At 43.3% G+C, this 15,624-nt stretch overlaps 1 protein-coding gene across 1 annotated transcript; it reads right to left on the reverse strand.

Annotated features, from left to right (window-relative positions):
* Nucleotides 1–9,242: 9,242 nt before the first annotated feature.
* On the reverse strand, nt 9,243–11,145 carry LOC144270501 (C-C motif chemokine 20-like). Its single transcript, XM_077826995.1, has 4 exons — nt 11,049–11,145; nt 10,385–10,499; nt 9,761–9,838; nt 9,243–9,310 (listed from the first exon to the last, which is right to left on the reverse strand). The coding sequence occupies exons 1-4, from the start codon at nt 11,122–11,124 to the stop codon at nt 9,283–9,285; spliced, it is 297 nt and encodes a 98-aa protein (XP_077683121.1). The 5' UTR covers nt 11,125–11,145; the 3' UTR covers nt 9,243–9,282.
* Between the last annotated feature and the right edge of the window lie 4,479 nt (nt 11,146–15,624).

The raw sequence follows: 15,624 nt of genomic DNA on the forward strand, positions 1-15,624 counted from the left end.
TAACATTGCCTTATTACTTTCTCCACACCACTCATGATCATATAAACCTGTATCATATCCCCCTTTAGTTGTCTCTTATTCAAGCTGAAAAAGCCCAGTCTTATTAATCTCTCCTCACATGGCAGCTGTTCCATACCCTGAATCATGATGAGTACAGAGTGAGTGATACTTACACTATTCCATCACCCGGATGGAGGGACAACAATGAATTGAAAAAGGAACTTAGGCTCACACCAGAACTAGGGTCCAGTCCCACACAGCTCATTCACTCACACAAGCATTGATTAAAGACAATTGGACTGTTCCGATAGTGACTGCTGGATTGGGCCGTGATGATGAAGAATTAGATACTTTTATCACTTTTCAAACCAAGCTACTTGCAAACCAAGAAGCTACTAAATGCCTAAAGAAAATTCCAGTAATTTAAGAAACCAAGTAAAGCTCAAAAGTCAAAACCCTGGTCAGAGACAGAAGAGGAAGACTTTAAAATATATAGTATGAACAGAGATCATCAGCAAGGAATCATGAAAGGATGATGATTTGTAGTAAATATGGTAAAAGTGTTATGTAGAAATAACTCAGAGCATCAACAGGGGGAAGCAGTGGACATGTTTTGCTTTAAAAAAAATATTTCATAGCACATGAAAGGCCAATCTAATATGTCAGCATAAGTATAGTATAGGTCAGAGTTCAATAACCCATGAATTTTTCAAAACATCCTTACAGCTCCCTGCAGTTTATCCTTTTAAGACAGTCCTTTGGTGTATGAAAGTTAGGAAATATGATACAATAGCAAATTCCAGGTTTACGTGAGTGCCTGGGGTTTCTTTGCTTTTTGTTTGGATTTGTTTGTTTTTAATATTTTCCATTGTCTTATTTGTATTTAGAAAGCCATTTATTGTGGGGTGAATAAGATGATAATTTCAATAAAAACAATAATTTTAGATTTATCGGAAGCAGAGTCTCCTTTCAGTTAACTCTTGCCACATAACTGTATACAGTGAACTTTCTTTGAACAGCCTCTATGTCCCCCTAGGTTCTCAACATCCTTTTCTATTTACTTATCAGTTGCATTCTATCCAGGTTTGCATTTTTACATTTAAATGTTTTTGCTATCCTTTCAATAGAAATGTTGGTTCAATATTAAGTATAAGCAACACTGTCTCCCAGATTAACTCCTCCCACTCTGCTCTCTCCAAGACACCCACTTATATATCCTTATTGATACCTACAGTATTTGTTAACACTGAGGATCTGATTCTTCTCCTCCAATAGTGTAAGTCAGGAGTACTTGGAACTCCATTGAAATCACATAATGCAAACATCTCGGGCCTTTTTTGAATCATCCTCATTCTGTCGTCACCTCATTACTGTGTTATTCTTGAGAAATATGCTTGTTTCAAGATGCTGTGTGTCATATCACCTCAGTCAGCCTCACCTCAGTCCCTGGAAAAATCATGGAGCAGGTCCTCAAGGAATCAATTCTGAAGCACTTAGAGGAGAGGAAAGTGATCAGGAACAGTCAGCATGGATTCACCAAGGGCAAGTCATGCCTGACTAATCTAATTGCCTTCTATGACGAGATAACTGGCTCTGTGGATGAGGGGAAAGCAGTGGATGTGTTGTTCCTTGACTTTAGCAAAGCTTTTGACACTGTCTCCCACAGTATTCTTGCCAGCAAGTTAAAGAAGTATGGGCTGGATGAATGGACTATAAGGTAGATAGAAAGTTGGCTAGATTGTCGGGCTCAACCGGTTGTGATCAATGGCTCCATGTCTAGTTGGCAGCCGGTATCAAGTGGAGTGCCCCAAGGGTCGGTCCTTGGGCCGGTTTTGTTCAATATCTTCATAAATGATCTGGAGGATGGTGTGGATTGCACCCTCAGCAAGTTTGCAGATGACACTAAACTGGGAGGAGAGGTAGATACGCTGGAGGGTAGGGATAGGATACAGAGGGCCCTAGATAAATTAGAGGATTGGGCCAAAAGAAATCTGATGAGGTTCAGCAAGGACAAGTGCAGAGTCCTGCATGTAGGACAGAAGAATCCCATGCACCGCTACAGACGAGGGACCGAATGGCTCGGCAGCAGTTCTGCAGAAAAGGACCTAGGGGTTACAGTGGACGAGAAGCTGGATATGAGTCAACAGTGTGCCCTTGTTGCCAAGAAGGCCAATGGCATTTTGGGATGTATATGTAGGGGCATTGCCAGCAGATCAAGGGACATGATCGTTCCCCTCTATTCAACATTAGCGAGGACTCATCTGGAGTACTGTGTCCAGTTTTGGGCCCCACACTACAAGAAGGATGTGGAAAAATTGGAAAGAGTCCAGCGGAGGGCAACAAAAATGATTAGGGGACTGGAACACATGACTTATGAGGAGAGGCTGAGGGAACTGGGATTGTTTAGTCTGCGGAAGAGAAGAATGAGGGGGGATTTGATAGCTGCTTTCAACTACCTGAAAGGGGGTTCCAAAGAGGATGGATCTAGACTGTTCTCCATGGTAGCAGAACGAGGAGTAATGGTCTCAAGTTGCAGTGGGGGAGGTTTAGGTTGGATATTAGGAAAAACTTTTTCACTAGGAGGGTGGTGAAACACTGGAATGCGTTACTTAGGGAGGTGGTGGAATCTCCTTCCTTAGTTATTTTTAAGGTTAGGCTTGACAAAACCCTGGCTGGGATGATTTAGTTGGGGATTGGTCCTGTTTTGAGCAGGGGGTTGGACTAGATAACCTCCTGAGGTCCCTTCCAACCCTGATACTCTATGATTCTATGATATGTCTATGCAAAAGTTAGCAGAGGATTCAGTGCCATTGGTATTACAATCTTAAATCTTAGTCAGAATTGAGGGAGATTAGCTAGATGGGATAGTTGATTTGTCGCACCAGGGGCTAGATTGGCCTGAGAAAAACAACAAACAAAACAAACATTAGTAACTAGAAGAACCCTAACTAAGCAGGAACATCTTCACTGCTACTCCACAGGCTGGATCTACCCAGCACACAGCTCAGCTAGCTGAAGTTTGTGTTGGGGGCAGTACTGTATGCATATAGCATCACAGAAATGCAGCCACCTGTGGGGTGGAGGCAGGAGTGCAAGTAACATTCAACACTTACCGGTACAGGGGCCAGCGTTGGGCCCCTTTAAGGGGCGGGGCCTCGGGCAGAAGGGGCAGGGCTGTGGGTGTGCATCCCCCAGCCAGCCCATCTGTGCTGCCTGACCCGTGCCACCTTGGGCTCCAGTGGCAATTTAAAGGACCCGGGGCTCCGGCTGCCTCTACCGCAGCAGTGGTGGCTGGAGACCTGGGCCCTTCATAAATCACTGGTCCCGGGGCAACTGCTCCTTCCCCATCCCCTGTCAGCGGCCTGGGGGGGGGGGGGGGCGCAAAAGGGGGCAACGATGTTAAAGTGCTGCCGCGGCAGCGCTTTAAGCAGGGTCCTTTGCCGGGGGCAGTGCTCTAAGGACCCTGCTTAAAGCGCTGCCGTGGCAGCACTTTAACATCGCTGCCCCTTTTGCCCCCCCCCACCCCGTCCCCGGTAGGGCCGCCAACAGGGGTGCAAAAGGGGCAGCGCTTTAATGTCAGCTGCGTACGGGCCGGTACTGGCAGCCACTTTTTACTGGCACACCGTACCGGCCCATACCAGCTTATTTGCACCCCTGGGTGGAGGGCAATAGCTAACTAATGCACAATATTTGGAGAAGAAATTTTAGCTAGAAACACTTGGCAAACTCAGTGCCATGGGGTTTTTAGTGTCTGCAGAGAGCCTCTTGGTATATAAAGCCAGTTTCAAAAGACCCACATACATTGCACGGAATTTAAAATACCTACACTGGAAGGAAGTATGCACTGCTGAGACAACCTTGAACTAGTTTTAATCTATGGATGAGGCGATCAGCTGTTATGCAGAGAGATCAAAAGTATTGACATTATCAGCATGCTAGATTAACTTCTTGTGCATGGCTTTTGCACTTTAGCCTATGTTAGCAGTGCTTCAGGAAAGGCAAAAAGCTTGATAAGCCTTGTCACCTGTCAGTATTTAAAAACTTTTGAAAGGCTGCAATAAACACATCTAGAGCACTGGGAACAAACTGAATTTGACTGTATGAGGGGGAAATAATACAACTACAATGAGCAATACCCCCCGAGGCCCAGAACCTCTTTAACTCTCTGCCAGTTCAGTTCACATTACAAAAACAATCTCTCTGTACTTAAGCCAGGGTGTCACTCTAAGGGGAAAGAAGAAAGTGTTTCTTACTCAAACAAAACCTTGCTTGTAGAGAAGGGTGGTTTTTAGGCTTCCTGATTTAAACTTGTATCATGACCCACTTGCTCTCAAGTAGGTCACTCTGTGGTATTCTGAACTAAATCATGAAATCCCTAGGGTAAATTGAGCAAGGGGAAGATTTAAAAAAGCCACTTCCTATTTCTGCTGTGTTAGTCATGGGCATAATGAGCTTTTTCCAGGGCGGGGGCGGGGGGTTAGTAGCCTGAGTGGAAGAACATAATGGGCCATCCCCTTCCTTCTTTATCTGTATGTTGTCCCCTCCCATATGAATTCAGAAAGATTGCATAATGACACTTCCGTATTTCTGCCCGGTTAACTAAAATGGCCAGAGGGGGTTTTGTCCAAGGAAATGTATAGTGCTGTTTGTTTGGGAATGGAATTCCCCACTTCCAGTGCCCTCTAAACGCACACACACAAACACTTCCCTTGTGCCCCATCCAGAGATTCAGGAAGTATTCTTAGTCTGTTCACATTTCAGCTATGTTAATCATGGCTATAACCTGTATAATTAACAGTTGTATTTCTGTATAATGCACCTTACAATTTCTAGGCATCTGCTGTCTGCATAGGTAGTTGCTATTATGTGCATCAGAATAGATAGCATGTTAAACAGGAGACAAACTGTGCTCCATTCTGGACACTCAACTTCTGTTGTTTATGTGCTGTTGTTTCTTCTAATCTAAAATAAGTCAGTCTAAAAATATGTTCGCTCTTTGTGTACTAAAAACATAACCAACTTTTTCTGTGCGTGTAAACGCATACATGTGTGGTGCAATTAGCATGCACTAGAGCTAGTCCTCTCAAAAGAACGTCATGCTATCCCCTTCTGCACTTCCCACTTCCTCCAGTCCTGGACGCTTGTTCACCCTTCTCCACCCAGTCAGACTAGTTCAACAAATTCCTAGTTCCCGCCCTCTTTGCTTGGTTTCTCAGGCAGCTTCCCTTTCTAGATGCTTTTGTATAGGGAAGCTTCCTCCCTCTCTTAAACCCACCTGGCTGCTAAGCAGAGGGGCAAGGAGCAGAGAAGGCTTTGTGTCACCAATAAGATACACAACTTACCTCCTCGTATGACAATTTATAGCTTCCTTCCTTGTTCCTTCTATGGTCCAAATCAGAAAGGAATGGAGGCTCCTGCTCAAGGGGAGCTCTGTGGTACACACTCAGGATATCAAGGCTGGCACACTAGGCCCGGCTCCAGAGTGTCTGCTCAGGCATTCCATGGTTGGAGCCTGTGCAGGAAGATGATGGTCGATGAGCAATCCTGAGGCACTTTCTAAATAAGGAAAAGAGATGGTTGTTACGCACACTGGGTATTTTGCCTACGTATGCATTGGCAGTATGAGAACTGCAGACCCCTTGTGGGAGGCACCAGAGCTAACTGATTCATGAAAGGACAAAAAAGTTTCAACAAAATAGTTTTCTGTCAGAAAATGCAGTTTCATTAAAATCAAAATGGAAATGTGTCAATTGCGATTAAATTTTCAATAGTCAAAACTATTTGTTTTTACTTTTTCCTATCATTTTGATAAATTTCATTGAGACTTTTATAGTATATTAAAATATTAATTGTAATAGATTATACTAATCTATTTTTGTATAATTTTATAGTTTTTACATTATAAAAACAAAACATTCCAACCTTATCAAAGCAAAACAATTCAAATATTATTAAACACAAAATATTGTAATGTCTCAATCAAAGTTATTCAGAATTTCTGTCCTGTGAGAAATTATGAAATTTTGACTTTTTGTTCTGTTTGGGAATTAAATCAATGTCAGAATTTCCCATAGAACAGAAATTGTTTTCTGACCAGCTCTAGTGTATTCATACTTTGGCTAAATCTGTTACAGCCATAGCGTAGCATGCCAAAGCAGGCATTTCTGGAGCTATGCATGACCATTTTGATATCTATTTCTGACATCCTGGTCTATCAAAAAGATTCCTTCTGCAGCCAGTAACTGCCATGTTTGAGTGAGTAGTGAAGTTTACCAAGCTAATGTCTTCTGCTCTCCTGATACAGGGCTGTGTCTTTTTATATCTTTCAGGCTCCCATTTCCCCACTTGGTAGGTGATTTCATTAGACTTGTACCAAGCCTACTGTGTTGCAAAGATATCGTTTCTGGCTAGACATTGACACATATATCTGCTTTCACTTGAAAGGTTACTGTATGCATACTTGATGAACGATTTATCTACTGTTTCCAGCAGCAGACTTGGGCGCAGTTCACAGCTACTCATTTTAGAGGAAACCTGATAACCACAGGAATTAGCCACATTTTTACTTATCTCTACCATCCAAAAGGGAATGAGGAGATAGACTTTGAAATAAGGTCAGATTGTGCACAATACCCAAGGACTGTCTTGTCCTATGGCTTTAGGACAGGCATTACTCCACTGTGGAAGAGATTATTATTTGTATTACATGCATGCCTAAAGGCCCAAGGTAGCATCAGAGGATTCCAGGAGCTGGGGCTTTAAGAAACATACCAAATATTGAGGGACACAATACAATCATAAGAGTTGGCAACACTGACTTATCAGTCAAAGAAGCCATATGAACAGCCCACTGGGGGCTCTGAGGTGACCTGCACAGTCCCGAGGGCAATAACGTTTTGTATTGTTCTTCCACGTAGGAAAAGAAAGGATGGGCTCCTTACTGTACTGTTAACTTAGATTATAGAGGAAGCATGAACATGCTTAGTGGGGAACTAGTGGCAGCACCACAGGAAGTCCTCTTGCACTTCTCCGTCTGACAGTTAGCCTTTAGCTTGATTAACAGCCCCAGGAATAGAAGTCTTCTATCCACAGAACAGGTACAACACACCTTCTGGGACCACCTCTTGTGATGGGTAGGTAACTATTTCCATGGCTAGTCACACCTTAGCCTCTCGGCTGATAGTGCATGTAAAGATCTGCTGTGCTTCCCATTCCGAACTTTTGTGGCACAAACCAAATATGATAACAGATAAACTCCCTCTGTTTAACTGAGGCACAACTGTGCCCAGAACAATTTATTATGTGGAACAAATATACAGTAGACATCAGTTCTTCTGGAAGATTCCCCCCCACCCATAATGCCCACTGCCTTCATGAGGCAAATAGAGTGGGTAAGATGAGGAGGAGCCATTGTTTTTAATTTACAGTTATGGATGCACAGCAATGAGCAATATAATTCCAGGAGCATAGGAACAGTGATCTGGATATTCATGAACAAAATATGTTTTATTTCAGGAATATGAATTCATATCAGCAACTTTTGGGGAGGGGTTGCTAATGCAATGTTTTATTATCACATTCATGATCACCATGGTTTCCTTCTCAAACCTTTGCATTTTAATCATACAATACCTACTCCTGACGGCATTCTGCGCAAAAAAATTAAAAATTCTGCACACAATATTTTAAAATTCTACAAATTCTGCAAATTTTATTTGTCAAATAAATGTGGAGGCTCCAGCATGACAGTGGGGAGCACAGGCCACTAGCTGCACAGAGGTGGGAGATCACTGTGCAGCTCCCCCCAGAGACACAGACTCAGCAGTGAGGCTGCACCCAACCCTGACACAGCACAAGGACCAGTGCCCTGCCCCTCCATGTCAAGTGCACCAGGTGTGGGCAGGCAGGCAGGCTCAGCAAGGCAGGATCCAAGTATAGAGGGGCTTAGTATGGGGGGATCCAGCTGTGGGTCAAGAGGGTTCTGTGTGGGGCAATCTGGGTGCGGGCGGCTCAGTGGGGGATCTGGATGCACAGGGGCTTATTGGGGGGTTCTGGGTGCAACAGTAATGGGACCCTGCAGGGGGGTCAAGGTGAAGGTGGTTGGGGCTTAGCAGGGGGGAACTAGATGTGGAGGATATAGAGCTCAGCAGGAGGATCTGGATGTGGGGGGCTCAGTTGCAGGTCCAGATTCTGGGGGGGGAACCAGGTGCAGCTGGTTGGGGCTCAGTGGAGTGGGGATCTGGGTGTGGGTGGATCATCACGGTGGTCCAAGTGCAGACCAGAAGGAGTGGGGCTCATCATGGGGGGTTCTGAGTGCAGTGGGGGGTTCTGAGTGCAGGGGGTGAGGCTTGGTGAGAGGGTCTGGGTATGAGGGGGTCTGGATGCACAGGGGTTGGTTGGATGCGGGAGCAGCTCCCCGTACAGTGATCCCTCCCCCTGCAGCTGAGGAGCGATGGGTGCAGAAAGCAGGAGTGGGAGAGTTTTCAAAGCTTCCTGCAGCCTGGGGGGTGGGTCTGACTCAGTCCCATATGCCATGCAGGGAAAGAGGAAGTCCCTTCTTCCCTACCCCAGCCGGATCTAGCAGCTGAGCCCAGCGCAGGGTATGAGCCAATAGCCGGGTCTTCCCCAGTCCTGCCCCCTGCCCCACAGTGATTTCCCTCTCTGCTGGCTGCCCTGGGCACCCAAAACATACTGGCGGGGAGGGTCGCATGACTGCTTTTGTGGCTTCCCTTTGTTTCCCAGTCAGAAAGTCATTTTTCTGTGGGGAAGCAAAGAAAATCTGCAGGGGACATAAATTCTGTGCATGCGCAGTGGCGCAGAATTTCCCACAGAGTAAATACTTAAGTTTTATCCATTGTCTTTATATTAAACATTCACTTTAGCCTATGTTATTTTTCAACCACACTAGAAATTAAGGGAAACTCTTTTAGACAAAAAAATGAAATGGACAGAATACCCTGTTTTATTTATGCTAATGTGCATGAATACACTGTACACTAAAGCGAGTAGGGCACACAGTACCCAATACATGTGTATCATATTCTATTTTACACAGTAATCAAACATGTAATATATATGGTAGCAAAGAAAGAGAAACTTTTACACAGTGCTTAAGTCAAGCAAACAAGTGATGCAATATGAATCAACTTCAGTCGTTCAATGGTTCCAAAGAAGCAAGTAATAGGTAGATAGCAAGCACACAACAGTGTACAATGAGATGATTCTAACCTAGGTTAGGTTCTGCAGCCCACCTCTCTGTCTAGTTCCATTTCAGAAACTGTCTTACATTGACATCTTCTTGAGCTTTTTGCTGTAAAAATATAGAGAAAAAGCATGGATAAGCTTCAGGTTCTACTTTAGTCAGAGGGCCAAATGCATTGCTGGTGTAAACAGGTTCAGTTCCACAGCACTCACTAGTGTTGCATGAATTTACATCAGCAACTAATTTAGCTAAAGATTTGAAATTTGCATTTCTCTTCTCCATTCCAGTATTTGCAATTTATGGCATTATCCTATCTGGGGTGAGGGGCAAATGGAACACCTGTCTCCATCCTGACCCTATCTGTCCTAAAACAAATGTGCTCCCAACACCCGCTTCTCCTCTGCACAAGAAAAGCAAGAAGCGAAAGACACGTTTTCAAAATGTGCCCAGCCATGCTTGTACACCCCGTCCCCTGTAAGAGCTTAGATCTGCCACTGTGAGTGGATACTTAGTCACACTCAGTTTTGGCCAGGCTAATAGATTTGAAAGTATTCCTACCTCAGCCAAAGAAGACGCTTCTTCACCCAGTTGTCTTCTGGATTTGCACATGCTTTCAACCCACTCTTTGTGTGGAAACTGGAAGGAAAGGTAGAGGGAATAATGACAATAAGGTTCTGCTACTGAGCCATAAAGAGCTGCATTCAACCGAACACTAATTCAATAGAACAAAATGCATGATATGGGTGCTCCACTCAAAAGTAGAGGCAGAAGAGTTGAGTTTAACTGTGAAAGGACAATTTAGATAATGATCACTCTTTCACAGAAACTCATTTTCCAGTAATATGAAGTATGTCTTATATTGCCAACGTGCAGGACCTTTGCCACTGTCTGTACCTTTGCCTAGCATTTCAAAACACTTGGGACTTAAATGTACAGCATACAGATACTGTGTGAGAATGTGAGTCAAGCACTTTCCTAATAATTTATGCCCTATAGGTATAAAAGTTCTTTCTACTTTAAATTAATTTTATAGGATTAGATTTCATAGATCCAAATAAGGAAATAAAATTTATTTATGATTAAAGCCATTTCCCCTTTAGTCTAGGTTCAAAGGCCAAGTCTTCTGACATAAGTACAGATAGTGGTCCATTGCAACTAAATCTCTTTCAGCTGGTAACTTACACGATAGCACCGATGTCACAGATTTCATTTGATAACTGTTCCGTGTAGCCATTGATGGCCCGACGAGGCAGTTCAGTTCTCATGTAGGAGAGGCAGCAGTCTTGGTTGCTTTGGGCTGGAATGGGGAAAAATGCATTAAAAATGAGTGGAATAGAATTAATTTTCATCCTGTAGGTGGGACAAAGACCTCAAATTAAGGATGTGTCATAATCCCCTTAGTGGAGGCTAAGCCAGATCTGTAGCGATAGGAAAGCTCATCATTAAAAAAAAAAAAAAAAGATTTAAAAGTAAAAATAGCAGCAAGTAAACCCCCAGTGGTCAGAACTGACACCTCATCTGGCATTGTCAGCTGTGGTGACTAAGATTAATTATGCACAGAGACTGAGCTACAGTACCTAAGAGGGGATACACAGAATAGGTTGAGTATGGCTTTCATACTTCATACTTTCACAACCACCTTTCATACTATATCTGTTCTCTGGCACTTTTCATTACAAAATAAAATTAAAGAAAGAAGGAGGGAGGGGAGAGCCCTGCACAATAGTGTAATGCCCAAGGAGACCTGCTGCTACCCTCACAGCTCAAATTACTCAACATAATTATCATACTCTCTACCAACTTTTCTGCCTCTAGACACATGGCTCCAAAAGCAAACATTACTCACCCTCAGAAGTGCAGAAGAGGCACAGCAGCCCCACCAAAGAAGCCATGATAAAGCTCATGCTGCCAAAGCCTGTCATTTTCAGCTCAACAGTTGAGTTTACTTAAAGCTTCACTTAAGGTATATCAGAAAATCAGCTGCTCTGAACTGATTGCTTTGGCCATGGACAACCTGCTTATATCACCTGCTCATGACCTCAGGAAATTCCTACAAGTGTGTGTTCCACTCCCCTTTCAGAGGGTATTTCCTTCAACCGTTCCTTTAGGCTGGTTAACCTGCTTCATGACGTCCTAGGCATCAACTCTCTGGGGACTTTTTTCTCCAATCAGGATGGAAAACAAATTCAGCCGAGAAGGAAACAAAAAACCCTGTTAGTTCATGGTTATTTGGGTGAAGCACCTGAGCACTTGTGGGTGTGGGACCGTGAGCGACAGCAGACGAGACAGAGAGCCCACACTGAAATGAGCTAGTGCTCTGTTTGCTAAATTTTCACAAACCTCTACTCAGCTCATGTCACCACTGCTTTGAATGCCTTTCCCTGGACTCCTCTTCCTCAGAAAGCTCTCGCATCGTGCTCTCCCCACCAAGGCCCTGTGCAAATCTCCCCCACCAACATTGCTCCTCTTATTTCTCCTGTTCTCACTCTGGCTGCCCATCCTTTCTCCCAAGCCTTCTTTCTAATTGCCCCACCTCCATGCTGGCCTCTGTGCCTTCATCCAGGTCACTCCTTATATTTGAAACTCTGTTCTCAAGCACCAAATATTCTCCCCCTCTTCATTTAAATACTCTCAAAATATACTTCTCACATGAGCCCTCCCCAGACACATCTGTGTCACTTTGTTCTGGGTCCCTTCCTTGTATCTAAGCTGCTTGGGCCAGAAACTGTGTCTTCCTCTAAAGCTTCAGGTATCACTGTTGGCATGTTCTCCTTTTTGTCTTACCCCCACATTAGCAAGGGTTGAAATTCTGCAGGGAGTGTCCATCTTAACAGACCTCTGAGGGTAAATGTGGCTAGTTAGGGTACAACCTGAAACAGAGGGAGGTGGGATTAACCCACTGGGAGCTTTTAGCTCCAATGGAAAAAAACAGCCCTAAAACCAGTTTAAGCAACTCCTTGAGGATTACCCCCACATAGAGCTGCCAATCTCCAGCTACTTGGACCATAGGCAGCCAGCATAAATCAAAGCAACCCAACTTTACTTTATTCCAGAGATGGGGCCAGGATGATGACCACCACAATGGCCACCCATTGGGCTCCTTCCTCACCGCCACCAAGCAGCATTTGGCTGCAGCTGAGGTGCCTAAAGTTATGCACCTAACTACATATGTAGGCAACTAAATGGTTTATTTTCTTAGAGGTGCTCAGCACACACAGCTTCTGTTGCTTATTATTTGTACAGCTACCATAGTATTCAAAGACCCCGGTCAACAGTGAGGTCCCATTGTACTAAAAGGTGCTGTACACACACACAGGAAGATGCTGTCCCTGTCCTGAAACCAATGTAAAATAACTCACTCCTCATGATTCCTGAACCAGAGTTACCAAAATTACATTTAACTCCTACATTGGGATGGCCTCCAAAATGCTATTTAATGCAGCCTCTCTCTGCCTCTCAATTCTCCATCGGGGAGGAGATGAGAGAGAGAACAAAACTACCCATGACAGATGTTAGTTACAATGTTTAATACACTACTCTAGTGATGAGGGCACTATAAGAACCTCTATAGACTAAAATAAATAATAAAATCATCATGAGGATGTTCACTAAAAGCAGTAATAGCCCTTGTCTCATTGGTACCTTGCTGTGAAGGGAAAACCAAGGATCTCAGTTCCCTTTCTTGTATCCCATCTCCTTTAGAATCACAGACAATAAATTTTGGGGGTAAAAATGTATCCAGCCTATACTTGGGAGCCATTTAAAAACAGAGTAAAAGAAAACAGTAACAAGTACGTACAGTGACATATTCGGATTTCAGTAGAACTTTGAACATAGAATCCCATAAAATTATAGCTGAAAATGTCATTCAAATAGGCTTGGATAAAGCCATTGTAATGGGAACTGAAATCTGGGTAAAGAGCCTTAAACAAAGGGCAATGATCAATAACAGACTTGGAGGAGAAGTGTCAAACTGCCACCAGCTGCTTTTGGTGGTTTAAATAAAGCAGTGGTTCTCAAACTTTTTTATTGGTGACCCCTTTCACATAGCAAGCCTCTGAGTGTGACCCCCGCCCCCTTATAAATTAAAAACACTTTTTTATATATTTAACACCATTATAAATGCTGGAGGCAAAGCAGGGTTGGGGTGGAGGTTGACAGCTCGTGACTCCCCATGTAATAACCTCGTGACCCCCTGAAGGGTCCCAACCCCCAGTTTGAGAACCCCTGAAATAAAGGAATCTCTGAGGTGATATTTCGTCAGAAGACTGAAATTCAGGGAGAGGGAATGTGGTGCTATTTTGGTGGCCAAGAGCGAACAGATGAGGCAGGACTGAGACATAAGATTAGCATTCGGGGAAGGAAGCAGAGGACATAAAGAGAGATGTGGAAATGAAATAATGGTTAAATTAACCAAAGGAAACTGTTAGAAAGGAAAAGTCTAGACAGAGAGACTTCAGATAAGACTTAATTAAAAACAGGAACTAGAAATATAATGAAGAAAAAACCAAAGTATCTTTAAGTAAACCAAAAATTCAAAGTCAACAGTGAAGATAGGTTTCTTAACAGTAGTAAGTTAGGAACAGATCATGGTCACAGACTCATTTATAGCCAGAAGGGACCATTGTGATAATCTTTTCTAGTTTCTAAGACGACTGAAATACAGGAGATCTCTGAATAAAGCAGGCCAAACAATTCACCCAGCAACTCCTGCAACTAGCCCCAGTAACTTGTGATCCCACTGAGTTCAATGGGAATTTGCTACTGATATCAACAGGGTTTGCCCCTGAAAGCAAAGAGTTTCCACACCTTGGGAAGAATTATCCCACCACCACTGAAGTTTCAACTGAGGCTCCTGTCAAGGACTGTTACAGTCCTATAGGCTTTGTCTACATAACCATTCTTACTCAGCCTTTTAACAAGTTAGCGGCATGATGGGCTCTAACTAATGGCAACTATATTTTACTTATTCTGACTCTGCTAAGTGCCCAAGAAAGGTGCTTATAATTATTATATCTCAAAATAAATTAATAAATCATTGAACATGGTTTGTGTCAACATATAACAGGCTTAATACTCATTTAGTAACTGGTGCCCTTGCCCATGCCCTAGAATGGTACATGGGTCTCGTCCTGTAAGCAGTTTATAGCACAGGGCCCGATAACCCACTGCAGCACAGCAAACCTGTGGAGTGAGCTAAACGAGAGGAAATATCTGCAAAGTGCTCTTTACAGGGACTGCTTCCTGGTCAATCCACTGAGGAATAGGTCTTGCCACCCACCCCTAACCAGCAAACAAGCCATGAGACTGTCCTGTGAAGATATGTGCACTGCTTTTTTTAAAACTATAGCAGAAAGCCAGGCAGGAGGGAGCAGGCAGAGGCCAGTAGGACTGCTCCTGTGCATAAAGTTACACATGTGCTTATGTCTTTGGTGGATTGAAGCCTGGTACCTCCCAGAGAGCCAGCTCTGAAGAGCTGCTGCTTGGACTAAAAAGGCGACTAGTTACATATGCTTTTTGACGTTTGGCTGGTTTGGTTTTCAAAGCCTCCTCGGGGGCATGGCAGCATCCCCATTACATTATCAAGAAGCAAAGATCAGTGGTAGCCTCCATCCCTGAGGTGTTTTTTTTTCCCTCCTAAATATATTTAGGGACTGGCAGAGGAACTCTCTGTTTGACAAAGGCAAGATCAGACCAAGAACAGCTTGTCACGTGGAACTAATATGCAGTAGATAGCTGCTTTTTTTCTGCCGGGGGGAGAGAGGGAGGGTTCATATACACTGTGATGTCTACAACTTTCCTAATGCAAATGTAGAGTGAAGCAAAAGAGGCATCCAATGTCATTTACAGATGTAGGACAGATAAAGAATGGTCTGGCCTGGATGTTCTGGAACACAAGGGCTTTTGATATCCATGGTATACAATAAATTGCCAATAAAACAAGTCTCATTTTGGATTTTTAATGTAATTTTTAAAGTTTCCACAGACTCCACTTTCTCTCAAGCACATGTTTTTACAATAGTCCAAAATATTTAATCCATTTGTTCTTGATCACATTACTTAGAATTAAAAGGGAACAGCTTTTGGCAGAAAAAATGCCTATGATGTAACAATAAATAGAATAAATTATCTATTTTACTTATGCTAAATAGCACAAATGACATCCAAATGCTCTGAACCCAATAGGGCACATATTTTCTATAATAGTTTAAAACAGTTTTCTTCTTTACACAGTAATCAAATATTGTATATAAGCAAAGAAAAAAGCAACTTTGACAAAATGCTTAAGTCAAGCAAACAAATGATGCAATATGAATCAACTTCAGTAGTTCAGTGGTTCCAAAGAAGTCAGGAATAATGGTCAGTAAGCACACATCGTGTACAAAGAGATGATTCCAACCTAATTTAGGTTCTGCAGCCGC

This window comes from Eretmochelys imbricata, chromosome 9 (assembly GCF_965152235.1).
Source record: "Eretmochelys imbricata isolate rEreImb1 chromosome 9, rEreImb1.hap1, whole genome shotgun sequence".
Lineage (NCBI taxonomy): Eukaryota > Metazoa > Chordata > Testudines > Cheloniidae > Eretmochelys > Eretmochelys imbricata.